Consider the following 14,247-nt stretch of genomic DNA (forward strand, 5'->3'; position numbering starts at 1 on the left):
GTGTCTCAGTCACCCCTGGTCTCCTTCGCTCTAGTGTCTCAGTCACCCCTGGTCTCCTTCCCTCTAGTTTCTCAGTCACCCCTGGTCTCCTTCCCTCTCAAATCAAATCAAATCAAATTTATTTATATAGCCCTTCGTACATCAGCTGATATATCAGTCTCTCAGTCATCAAATTGTCTCAGTCACCCTGGTCTCCTTCCTCTAGTGTCTCAGTCACCCCTGGTCTCTTCCCTTCCCTCTGTCTCAGTCACCCCTGGTCTCCTTCCCTCTAGTTTCTCAGTCACCCCTGGTCTCCTTCCCTCTAGTTTCTCAGTCACCCTGGTCTCCTTCCTCTCTTTCTCAGTCACCCTGGTCTCCTTCCTCTCTTTCTCAGTCACCCCTGGTCTCCTTCCCTCTAGTCTCAGTCACCCCTGGTCTCCTTCCCTTTAGTTTCTCAGTCACCCCTGGTCTCCTTCCCTCTAGTTTCTCAGTCACCCCTGGTCTCCTTCCCTCTAGTTTCTCAGTCACCCCTGGTCTCCTTCCCTCTATCTCTGTCTCAGTCACCCCTGGTCTCCTTCCCTCTAGTTTCTCAGTCACCCCTGGTCTCCTTCCCTCTAGTTTCTCAGTCACCCCTGGTCTCCTTCCCTCTAGTTTCTCAGTCACCCCTGGTCTCCTCTCTCCTTCTCCTCTCTGTCTCAGTCACTCCCTGGTCTCCTTCCCTCTAGTGTCTCAGTCACCCCTGGTCTCCTTCTCAGTCTCTCTGATTCCCCTCAGTGGGCACTCCCAGAGAAGATCTCTTTCCCTCTAGTGTCTCAGTCACCCCTGGTCTCCTTCCCTCTGTCTCAGTCCCTGGTCTCCTTCCAGCAGTTTCCAGTCACCCCTGGTCTCTTCCCTCTGTTTCTCAGTCACCCCTGGTCTCCTTCCCTCTAGTGTCTCAGTCACCCCTGGTCTCCTTCCTGTGTCTCAGTCACCCCTGGTCTCCTATTCTGTGTCTCAGTCACCCCTGGTCTCCCCTTTCATGGTCTTATCACCCCTGGTCTCCTTCCCTCTAGTTTCTCAGTCAAAAATCTGGTCTCCTTCCCTCTAGTTTTAATTTATGTTTGTCTTTTTCCATTGTCTCAGTCACCCCTCCTTCTCATTGCCCAATAAAATAGTTTTTGTCAGCCCTGAAATGTCTCCTTCCCTATGATTTCTCAGTCACCCAATATATTTGGTCTCCTTCCCGGAAGATTTCTCAGTCACCCCTGGTCTCCTTGTCTCAGTCACCCCTGGTCTCCTTCCCTCTAGTTTCTCAGTTTGCCCTGGTCTCCTTCCCTCTGTCTCAGTCACCCATGGTCTCCTTGGCCTCTAGGTTCTCAGTCACCCCTGGTCTCCTTCCCTCTAGTTTCTCAGTCACCCTGGTCTCCTTCCCTCTAGTTTCTCAGTCACCCCTGGTCTCCTTCCCTCTGTCTCAGTCACCCTGGTCTCCTTCCCTGGAGTGTTCTCAGTCACCCCTGGTCTGGAGAAACCTTCCCTCTAGAGTCACCACAGTCTCGTTCCCTCAGTGTCTCAGTATCACCACACTAAAGAGTCAGCCCCTTAGTCTAAACATAATGTCCATTAAAGTGTTGTTGGCAACATTCACCCCTGGTCTCCTTCCCTCAGGTCTGGTGGCTGGTCTCCTTCCCTCTAGTGTCTCAGTCACCCCTGGTCTCCTTCGCTCTAGTGTCTCAGTCACCCCTGGTCTCCTTCCCTCTAGTTTCTCAGTCACCCCTGGTCTCCTTCCCTCTCAAATCAAATCAAATCAAATTTATTTATATAGCCCTTCGTACATCAGCTGATATATCGTGTCTCAGTCACCCCTGGTCTCCTTCCCTCTAGTTTCTCAGTCACCCCTGGTCTCCTTCCCTCTGTCTCAGTCACCCCTGGTCTCCTTCCCTTTAGTTTCTTAGTCACCCCTGGTCTCCTTCCCTCTAGTTTCTCAGTCACCCCTGGTCTCCTTCCCTCTAGTGTCTCAGTCACCCCTGGTCTCCTTCCCTCTAGTTTCTCAGTCACCCCTGGTCTCCTTCCCTCTGTCTCAGTCACCCCTGGTCTCCTTCCCTTTAGTTTCTTAGTCACCCCTGGTCTCCTTCCCTCTAGTTTCTCAGTCACCCCTGGTCTCCTTCCCTCTAGTTTCTCAGTCACCCCTGGTCTCCTTCCCTCTGTCTCAGTCACCCCTGGTCTCCTTCCCTCTAGTTTCTCAGTCACCCCTGGTCTCCTTCCCTCTAGTTTCTCAGTCACCCCTGGTCTCCTTCCCTCTAGTTTCTCAGTCACCCCTGGTCTCCTTCCCTCTGTCTCAGTCACCCCTGGTCTCCTTCCCTCTAGTGTCTCAGTCACCCCTGGTCTCCTTCCCTCTGTCTCAGTCACCCCTGGTCTCCTTCCCTCTAGTGTCTCAGTCACCCCTGGTCTCCTTCCCTCTAGTTTCTCAGTCACCCCTGGTCTCCTTCCCTCTGTTTCTCAGTCACCCCTGGTCTCCTTCCCTTTAGTTTCTCAGTCACCCCTGGTCTCCTTCCCTCTAGTTTCTCAGTCACCCCTGGTCTCCTTCTCTAGTTTCTCTCTCAGTCACCCCTGGTCTCCTTCCCTCTAGTTTCTCAGTCACCCTGGTCTCCTTCCCTCTGTCTCAGTCACCCCTGGTCTCCTTCCCTTTAGTGTCTCAGTCACCCCTGGTCTCCTTCCCTCTAGTTTCTCAGTCACCCCTGGTCTCCTTCCTCTAGTTTCTCAGTCACCCCTGGTCTCCTTCCCTCTGTTTCTCAGTCACCCCTGGTCTCCTTCCCTCTAGTTTCTCAGTCACCCTGGTCTCCTTCCTCTAGTTTCTCAGTCACCCCTGGTCTCCTTCCTCTCACCCCTGGTCTCTTTCCCTCTAGTGTCTCAGTCACCCCTGGTCTCCTTCCCTCTAGTCTCAGTCACCCCTGGTCTCCTTCCCTCTGTCTCAGTCACCCCTGGTCTCCTTCCCTCTGTCTCAGTCACCCCTGGTCTCCTTCCCTCTAGTTTCTCAGTCACCCCTGGTCTCCTTCCCTCTAGTTTCTCAGTCACCCCTGGTCTCCTTCCTCTAGTTTCTCAGTCACCCCTGGTCTCCTTCCCTCTGTTTCTCAGTCACCCTGGTCTCCTTCCCTCTAGTTTCTCAGTCACCCCTGGTCTCCTTCCCTCTGTCCAGTCTGTCTCAGTCAGTCCCCTGGTCTCCTTCCCTCTAGTGTCTCAGTCACCCCTGGTCTCCTTCCCTCTAGTGTCTCAGTCACCCCTGGTCTCCTTCCCTCTGTCTCAGTCACCCCTGGTCTCCTTCCCTCTAGTTTCTCAGTCACCCCTGGTCTCCTTCCCTCTAGTTTCTCAGTCACCCCTGGTCTCCTTCCCTCTAGTTTCTCAGTCACCCCTGGTCTCCTTCCCTCTGGTTTCTCAGTCACCCCTGGTCTCCTTCCCTCTGTCTCAGTCACCCCTGGTCTCCTTCCCTTTAGTTTCTCAGTCACCCCTGGTCTCCTTCCCTCTAGTTTCTCAGTCACCCCTGGTCTCCTTCCCTCTAGTTTCTCAGTCACCCCTGGTCTCCTTCCCTCTAGTTTCTCAGTCACCCCTGGTCTCCTTCCCTCTAGTTTCTCAGTCACCCCTGGTCTCCTTCCCTCTAGTTTCTCAGTCACCCCTGGTCTCCTTCCCTCTAGTTTCTCAGTCACCCCTGGTCTCCTTCCCTCTTTCTCAGTCACCCCTGGTCTCCTTCCCTCTAGTGTCTCAGTCACCCCTGGTCTCCTTCCCTCTGTCTCAGTCACCCCTGGTCTCCTTCCCTCTAGTGTCTCAGTCACCCCTGGTCTCTTTCCCTCTAGTGTCTCAGTCACCCCTGGTCTCCTTCCCTCTGTCTCAGTCACCCCTGGTCTCCTTCCCTTTAGTTTCTTAGTCACCCCTGGTCTCCTTCCCTCTAGTTTCTCAGTCACCCCTGGTCTCCTTCCCTCTAGTGTCTCAGTCACCCCTGGTCTCCTTCCCTCTAGTTTCTCAGTCACCCCTGGTCTCCTTCCCTCTGTCTCAGTCACCCCTGGTCTCCTTCCCTTTAGTTTCTTAGTCACCCCTGGTCTCCTTCCTCTAGTTTCTCAGTCACCCTGGTCTCCTTCCTCTAGTTTCTCAGTCACCCCTGGTCTCCTTCCCTCTGTCTCAGTCACCCCTGGTCTCCTTCCTCTAGTTTCTCAGTCACCCCTGGTCTCCTTCCTCTAGTTTCTCAGTCACCCTGGTCTCCTTCCTCTAGTTTCTCAGTCACCCCTGGTCTCCTTCCTCTGTCTCAGTCACCCTGGTCTCCTTCCTCTAGTGTCTCAGTCACCCCTGGTCTCCTTCCCTCTGTCTCAGTCACCCCTGGTCTCCTTCCCTCTGTCTCAGTCACCCCTGGTCTCCTTCCCTCTAGTTTCTCAGTCACCCCTGGTCTCCTTCCCTCTAGTGTCTCAGTCACCCCTGGTCTCCTTCCCTCTAGTTTCTCAGTCACCCCTGGTCTCCTTCCCTCTGTCTCAGTCACCCCTGGTCTCATTCCCTTTAGTTTCTTAGTCACCCCTGGTCTCCTTCCCTCTAGTTTCTCAGTCACCCCTGGTCTCCTTCCCTCTAGTTTCTCAGTCACCCCTGGTCTCCTTCCCTCTAGTGTCTCAGTCACCCCTGTTCTCCTTCCCTCTAGTTTCTCAGTCACCCCTGGTCTCCTTCCCTCTAGTTTCTCAGTCACCCTGGTCTCCTTCCCTCTAGTTTCTCAGTCACCCCTGGTCTCCTTCCCTCTGTCTCAGTCACCCCTGGTCTCCTTCCCTCTAGTGTCTCAGTCACCCCTGGTCTCCTTCCCTCTGTCTCAGTCACCCCTGGTCTCCTTCCCTCTAGTGTCTCAGTCACCCCTGGTCTCTTTCCCTCTAGTGTCTCAGTCACCCCTGGTCTCCTTCCCTCTAGTGTCTCAGTCACCCCTGGTCTCCTTCCCTCTGTCTCAGTCACCCCTGGTCTCCTTCCCTCTAGTGTCTCAGTCACCCCTGGTCTCCTTCCCTCTAGTTTCTCAGTCACCCCTGGTCTCCTTCCCTCTGTCTCAGTCACCCCTGGTCTCCTTCCCTCTAGTTTCTCAAGTCACCCCTGGTCTCCTTCCCTCTAGTTTCTCAGTCACCCCTGGTCTCCTTCCCTTTAGTTTCTCAGTCACCCCTGGTCTCCTTCCCTCTAGTTTCTCAGTCACCCCTTGTCTCCTTCCCTCTAGTTTCTCAGTCACCCCTGGTCTCCTTCCCTCTAGTTTCTCAGTCACCCCTGGTCTCCTTCCCTCTAGTTTCTCAGTCACCCCTGGTCTCCTTCCCTCTAGTTTCTCAGTCACCCCTGGTCTCCTTCCCTCTAGTTTCTCTAGAGATAGAGATACATCCCCACATATAGAAGCTGGCAGCAGCCAGGCCACCATTTTGTTTTTCTTCTTCACTGTGATCGAGACATTGAGGGCATTTTGAGGGAGGGTGTGTGTGTGTGTGTGTGTGTGTGTGTGTGTGTGTGTGTGTGTGTGTGTGTGTGTGTGTGTGTGTGTGTGTGTGTGTGTGTGTGGGTGTGTGTGTGTGGGGGTGTGTGTGTGTGTGTGTGTGTGTGTGCGTGCGTGTGTGTGTGAGAGAGTGTGGGAACAGTGTTTTATGTTGACAGGAATTTTGGCCCACAGAATGACGTCAAACAAAGAGACAGCTGTATTCTCCAGCTGGAGAGAGAGAGGGAGGAGGGGGAGACAGAGGGGGGAGACAGAGAGGGGGAGACAGAGGGGGAGACAGAGGGGAGACAGAGGGGGGACAGGGGAGGGGGGGACAGGGGGGGAGACAGAGGGGGACAGGGGAGACAGAGGGGGGGCAGGGGGAGACAGAGGGGAGTGGGAGGAGGGGGAGTCAGAGGGAAGGGAGACAGAAGGAGGAGGGGGAGATAGTGAGAGGGGTACAGACCCCTTTTGTGTCCGCAGAGCAGGCACTCCCTCTGTCTTCTCCCCTCACTCTGTCTCCCCCTCCTCCCTCTGTCTCATCCCCATCCCTCTGTGTCCTCCCCCTCCCTCTGTCTCCTCCCCCCTCCCTCTGTCTCCCCTCCTCCCCCTAATGAGGATGAAACAGGGATGATTGTGCCTGGTAGTACACTCTTTACACAGAGCCAGGCATTCCAAACACACACACACACAGACACACAGACACAGGCAGGGTAGCCTAGTGGTTAGAGCGTTGGACTAGTAACCGGAAGATTGCAAGTTCAAACCCCCGAGCTGACAAGGTACAAATCTGTCGTTCTGCCCCTGAACAGGCAGTTAACCCACTGTTCCTAGACCAGTTAACCCACTGTTTCGAGGCTGTCATTGAAAATAACAATTTGTTCTTAACTGACTTGCCTGGTTAAATATATATATATATATATATATATATATATATATATATACAGGGTTATATATATAAATACCTGGTTAAATAAAGGGTTATATATATAAATACCTGGTTAAATAAAGGGTTATATATATATAAATACCTGGTTAAATAAAGGGTTATATATATATAAATACCTGGTTAAATAAAGGGTTATATATATAAATACCTGGTTAAATAAAGGGTTATATATATAAAGGGTTATATATATAAATACCTGGTTAAATAAAGGGTTATATATATAAATACCTGGTTAAATAAAGGGTTATATATATATAAAGGGTTATATATATATAAAGGGTTATATATATAAATACCTGGTTAAATAAAGGGTTATATATATAAATACCTGGTTAAATAAAGGGTTATATATATAAAGGGTTATATATAAATACCTGGTTAAATAAAGGGTTTTATATATATATAAATACCTGGTTAAATAAAGGTAAAACACACATTGTTTTTAATTTCCTCTCTGATGAAGGGAAAGATAAAAGTAGTGTCTGTCTGTCTGTCTGTCTGTCTGTCTGTCTGCCTGCCTGTCTGTCTGTCTGTCTGTCTGTCTGTCTGTCTGTCTGTCTGTCTGTCTGTCTGTCTGCCTGTCTGCCTGTCTGTCTGTCTGTCTGTCTGTCTGCCTGTCTGTCTGTCTGTCTGTCTGTCTGTCTGTCTGTCTGTCTGTCTGTCTATCTGCCTGCCTGCCTGTCTGTCTGTCTGTCTGTCTGTCTGTCTGTCTGTCTGTCTGTCTGTCTGTCTGTCTGTCTGTCTGTCTGTCTGTCTGCCTGCCTGTCTGCCTGTCTGTCTGTCTGTCTGCCTGTCTGCCTGCCTGTCTGTCTGTCTGTCTGTCTGTCTGTCTGTCTGTCTGTCTGTCTGTCTGTCTGTCTGTCTGTCTGTCTGTCTGGCACCACTAGAATAAACCTAACGTCTCAAATGTAACCGAATGGCGGGCTATTGTTTAGCTGAGAAATGATTTGTGGCTTTAATATATATATTCTCCCTCCCCCTTCTCCTCCCCTCTCCTCCCTCCCCCTTTCCTCACCCCCTATCTCTCCTCCCTACCCCTCATCCTGTCCTCTCCCCCTCCCCTCTCCCCCCCTCTCCTCCACTCTCTCCTCCCTACCCCTTCTCCTCTCCTCCCTCCCCAGCTCTATCCAGTGGTCTCCAGGGCCAGAGCGCCTCGTCCATCTCGTCAGAGATCAAGTCGGAGGATGAGGGGGATGAGAACCTACAGGATGCCCGATCTATGGAGACCAAGAAGGAGGAGTCCGACAACAAGGACCTCAAGTCTATTGATAGGTCAAGATCTAGGTAACCGTGTCGGCAATGTTCGCTTCATTTAAATTCCACTAACAAGGGATTTTGATGAAGTGAACAGTGTGATTTGGGGGACAGCTAAACAAACCAAGCGAAAAACAACAAGAAAAAGAGACTAATAATCTACTAAGTGAAACACACTCAAATATCTTCACTTACATAGCTTACTGTGACATGTCTAGTCAATAGACTAAATACATATTATGACAGTCATTTAAAGCCAATTACAATTACAGCTGTTATGGCAGTCACTCAACAATCACATAAACCCGCAAACTATACAGTACACACACGCACACACGCAGTAGAATGTACACTGTGCAGGTTGGTGGCACTTTAATGGGGGAGGACGGGCTCGCGGTAAAGGCTGGAGTGGAATCCGTGGAATGGGATCGAATACATCAAACACACGTGGTTTTGATGCCCGTTCCAGACATTATTAACGAGCAGTCCTCCCCTCTACAGCCTCCACTGGTTCACTAACACATCGATTGCTCCAGATGTAGTCCTTTGAGTGTATCTGAAGCCAGTCGGCCCAGTCCCGTCCATGGCCTTGAGCCGTGTTTTTAGCTGTTTCTCACACACCGGAGTAGAATCCCCACAACCTCATTCCCAAAATGTACTTGGGGAATCCAGCCCATCCCAGGATAAACTCTGTGACATCACAACGTTTATAGACCTTCCACCTGGAATGATCCAATCAGACTAATTCGGACCCAACCCCAGATTATGGTGATGAAACGATTGAAAATAGATGTCTCCTACCCTCCCTCCCACCCTCTGTCTATATGCATTGAAGGCATTAAAATAGATGTCTCCTACCCTCCCTCCCACCCTCTGTCTATATGCATTGAAGGCATTAAAATAGATGTCTCCTACCCTCCCTCCCACCCTCTGTCTATATGCATTGAAGGCATTAAAATAGATGTCTCCTATCCTCCCTCCCACCCTCTGTCTATATGCATTGAAGGCATTAAAAAAGATGCCCTGAATGATTGAAAAGAGATCAATTAAACAATTGAAAATAGATGCATTAAACAATTTAATGCATGAAATATATTTATTAAACAAATGAAAATAGATGCATTAAGCAATTGAACATTTTAACGATTGAATAATTGAAAATAGATGCATTGAATAATTGAAAATAGATGCAAATGAAATGTTTCAGTTTCCAACACCATCTACTATATATGCCTTCAGAAATTATTCAATTGAAAGAAAGAAAAAAAACTTTATTCTACATTTTGTTGTATAACAGCCTGATTTTTAAACGATTTAAAGATATTTATTTTCTCACTCATCTACAGATAATAATATATAATAATAACAATAATATAATAACAGCAATAATAATGAATAATACTCCATCATGACAAAGATGAAAACATGTTTTTAGAATGTTGTTTTCCACATTTAACAGAAAATGAAATAGAGAAATATTGCATTTACAATAAGTATTCAGACCCCTGAGTCAATACTTGACCTTTGACAGTGATTATAGCTGTGAGTCTTTCTGGGTAAGTCTCTAAGAGTGATTACAGCTGTGAGTCTTTCTGGGTAAGTCTCTAAGAGTGATTACAGCTGTGAGTCTTTCTGGGTAAGTCTCTAAGAGTGATTACAGCTGTGAGTCTTTCTGGGTAAGTCTGTAAGAGTGATTACAGCTGTGAGTCTTTCTGGGTAAGTCTCTAAGAGCGATTACAGCTGTGAGTCTTTCTGGGTAAGTCTCTAAGAGTGATGACAGCTGTGAGTCTTTCTGGGTAAGTCTGTAAGAGTGATTACAGCTGTGAGTCTTTCTGGGTAAGTCTCTAAGAGTGATTACAGCTGTGAGTCTTTCTGGGTAAGTCTCTAAGAGTGATTACAGCTGTGAGTCTTTCTGGGTAAGTCTCTAAGAGTGATTACAGCTGTGAGTCTTTCTGGGTAAGTCTCTAAGAGTGATTACAGCTGTGAGTCTTTCTGGGTAAGTCTGTAAGAGTGATTACAGCTGTGAGTCTTTCTGGGTAAGTCTCTAAGAGTGATGACAGCTGTGAGTCTTTCTGGGTAAGTCTCTAAGAGTGATGACAGCTGTGAGTCTTTCTGGGTAAGTCTCTAAGAGTGATTATAGCTGTGAGTCTTTCTGGGTAAGTCTCTAAGAGTCTCAAACCCACACCTGGATTGTGCAAAATTTGCCCATTTTTATTATTTTCAAACATTCTTCAAGCTCTGTCAAATTGGTTGTTGATCATTGCTAGAAAACTATTTTCAGGTGTTTGCCATAGATTTTCAAGTAGATTTAAGTCAGAGTTGTAACATTAACTGTCTTCTTGGTGAGCAACCCCCATGTAGATTTGTCTTTGTGTTTTAGGTTATTGTCCTGCTTAATGGTGAATTCATCTCCCAGTGTCTGGTGGAAAGCAGACTGAACCAGGCTTTCCTCTGGGATTTTTCCTGTGCATTCCTTTTGTTTTTTATCCTGAAAAACTCCCTAGTCCTTAACGATGACAAGCATACCCATAACATGATGCAGCCACCACTATGCTTGAAAATATGGAGAGTGGTACTCAGTAATGTGTTGTATTGGATTTTCCCCAAACATAACACTTTGTATTCAGGGCAAAAAGTGAATTGTTTTGCCTCATCATTTGCAGTTTTACTTTAGTGCCTTGTTGCAAACAGGATGCATGTTTTGGAAAATTTGTATTCTGTACAGGCTTCCTTCTTTTCACTCAGTCCATTAGGTTCGTATTGTGGAGTGACTACAATGTTGTTGATCCATCCTCAGTTTCCTCCTTTCACAGCCATTAAACTCTGTAACTGTTTTAAAGTCACCATTGGCCTCATGGTGAAATCACGGAGCGGTTTCCTTCCTCTCCGGCAACTGAGTTAGGAAGGGCGCCTGTATCTTTGTAGTGACTGAGTGTATTGATACATCAACCAAAGTGTCAGTCATAACTTCACCCTGCTCAAAGGGATATTCAATGTCTGCTTGTTTTATTACCCATCTACCAATAGGTGCCCTTCTTTACGAGGTAATGGAAAACCTCCCTGGTCTTTGTGGTTGAATCTGTGTTTGAAATTCACTGCTCGACTGAGGGACCTTACAGATAATAATAATAATAATATATGCCATTTAGCAGACGCTTTTATCCAAAGCGACTTACAGTCATGTGTGCATACATTCTACGTATGGGTGGTCCTGGGGATCAAACCCACTACCCTGGCGTTACAAGCGCCATGCTCTACCAACTGAGCTACAGAAGGACCATAATTGTATGTGTGGGGGGCACAGAGACGAGGTGGTCATTCAAAAATCACGTTAAACACTATTATTGCACACAGAGTCCATGTAACTTATGTGACTTGTTCAGCACGTGTTTACTCCTGAATTTATTAAGGTTTGCCATAACAAAGGGGTTGAATACTTATTGACTCAAGACATTTCAACTGTTAATTTTTAATAGATTTGTACAAAATAAAATTAAAAATTAAAAAAAACATAATTCCACTTTGATAGACCAGTGACAAATATTCTCAATGTAATACATTTTAAATTCAGGCTGTAACAACAACTAAATGTGGAAAAAAGGGTCAATCATTTGTGAATGAACTGTATCTACAGTGCAGTCAGTTGCACAAGTAAATGAATAGGCATCACAAATCCTATAAACGGAGATTCAGACTGCAGACTGGGGGTAAGTGCTGGCATTTCAAAGTGGGTAAGCGTGGGTAAGCGTTGGTTTAGCTGGTGCTGATCAGTCCCCTATATCGGTCCCACAGCAACGCGGACGACGAGGACTTGTCTCCAGAGCAGAAGATCGAACGCGAGAAGGAACGCAGGATGGCCAACAACGCCCGGGAAAGGCTGCGTGTCCGAGACATCAACGAGGCTTTCAAGGAGCTGGGGCGCATGGTGCAGCTGCACCTGAAGAGTGACAAGCCACAGACCAAACTGCTCATACTGCATCAGGCCGTGGCCGTCATACTGAGTCTGGAGCAGCAAGTCAGAGGCAAGGGACCTGACACATATATATATACCTATAGGGACCTGACACACATATATATATATACCTATAGGGACCTGACACACATATATATATATACCTATAGGGACCTGACACACACACATATATATATATACCTATAGGGACCTGACACACATATATATATATACCTATAGGGACCTGACACACATATATATATATACCTATAGGGACCTGACACACACACACATATATATATACCTATAGGGACCTGACACACATATATATATATATATATATATACCTATAGGGACCTGACACACATATATATATACCTATAGGGACCTGACACACACACACACACACATATATATATATATACCTATAGGGACCTGACACACATATATATATACCTATAGGGACCTGACACACACACACACATATATATATATATATATACCTATAGGGACCTGACACATATATATATATATATACCTATAGGGACCTGACACACACACACATATATATATATACCTATAGGGACCTGACACACACACATATATATACCTATAGGGACCTGACACACACATATATATATATATATACCTATAGGGACCTGACACACATATATATATATATATATACCTATAGGGACCTGACACACACATATATATATATATACCTATAGGGACCTGACACACACATATATATATACCTATAGGGACCTGACACACATATATATATATACCTATAGGGACCTGACACATATATATATATACTATAGGGACCTGACACACATATATATATATACCTATAGGGACCTGACACACATATATATATATATACCTATAGGGACCTGACACACATATATATATATACCTATAGGGACCTGACACACATATATATATATACCTATAGGGACCTGACACACATATATATATATACCTATAGGGACCTGACACACATATATATATATACCTATAGGGACCTGACACACATATATATATATACCTATAGGGACCTGACACACATATATATATATACCTATAGGGACCTGACACACATATATATATACCTATAGGGACCTGACACACATATATATATATACCTATAGGGACCTGACACACACATATATATATACCTATAGGGACCTGACACACATATATATATATACCTATAGGGACCTGACACACATATATATATATACCTATAGGGACCTGACACACATATATATATATACCTATAGGGACCTGACACATATATATATATATATACCTATAGGGACCTGACACATATATATATATACCTATAGGGACCTGACACACATATATATATATACCTATAGGGACCTGACACACATATATATATATACCTATAGGGACCTGACACACATATATATATATACCTATAGGGACCTGACACACATATATATATATACCTATAGGGACCTGACACACATATATATATATACCTATAGGGACCTGACACACATATATATATATACCTATAGGGACCTGACACACATATATATATATACCTATAGGGACCTGACACACACACACATATATATATACCTATAGGGACCTGACACACATATATATATATACCTATAGGGACCTGACACACATATATATATATACCTATATATATATATATATACCTATAGGGACCTGACACACATATATATATATATACCTATAGGGACCTGACACACATATATATATATATACCTATAGGGACCTGACACACATATATATATATACCTATAGGGACCTGACACACATATATATATATACCTATAGGGACCCTGACACACATATATATATATATACCTATAGGGACCTGACACACATATATATATACCTATAGGGACCTGACACACATATATATATACCTATAGGGACCTGACACACATATATATATATATACCTATAGGGACCTGACACACATATATATATATACCTATAGGGACCTGACACACATATATATATATACCTATAGGGACCTGACACACATATATATATATACCTATAGGGACCTGACACACATATATACCTATAGGGATGACACCTACCTAGGGACCTGACTATAGGGACACACACATATATATATATACCTATAGGGACCTGACACACATATATATATATACCTATAGGGACCTGACACACACATATATATATATACCTATAGGGACCTCCGACACACACATATATATATACCTATAGGGACCTGACACACACCATATATATATATACCTATAGGGACCTGACACACATATATATATATACCTATAGGGACCTGACACACATATATATATATATACCTATAGGGACCTGACACACACACATATATATATATACCTATAGGGACCTGACACACACATATATATATATATACCTATAGGGACCTGACACACACACACATATATATATATATACCTATAGGGACCTGACACACATATATATATATATACCTATAGGGACCTGACACACACATATATATATATACCTATAGGGACCTGACACACATATATATATATACCTATAGGGACCTGACACATATATATATATATATACCTATAGGGACCTGACACACATATATATATATATACCTATAGGGACCTGACA

At 45.4% G+C, this 14,247-nt stretch overlaps 1 protein-coding gene across 15 annotated transcripts in view; it reads left to right on the forward strand.

The window, feature by feature from the left end:
* Positions 1-14,247, forward strand: part of LOC123999436 (transcription factor 4-like) — a 474,953-nt gene that overhangs the window by 447,956 nt on the left and 12,750 nt on the right. For 10 of the 15 annotated variants that reach the window (XM_046305232.1, XM_046305239.1, XM_046305238.1 and 7 more), the window contains 2 exons: positions 7,493-7,655; positions 11,418-11,647. In XM_046305232.1, the coding sequence (XP_046161188.1) occupies positions 7,493-7,655; positions 11,418-11,647 (393 nt within the window). The remainder of the gene's footprint in view (positions 1-7,492; positions 7,656-11,417; positions 11,648-14,247) is intronic. The other 5 variants (XM_046305241.1, XM_046305235.1, XM_046305237.1 and 2 more) reach the window with 1 other exon arrangement.

Source organism: Oncorhynchus gorbuscha, linkage group LG16, assembly GCF_021184085.1.
Source record: "Oncorhynchus gorbuscha isolate QuinsamMale2020 ecotype Even-year linkage group LG16, OgorEven_v1.0, whole genome shotgun sequence".
Lineage (NCBI taxonomy): Eukaryota > Metazoa > Chordata > Actinopteri > Salmoniformes > Salmonidae > Oncorhynchus > Oncorhynchus gorbuscha.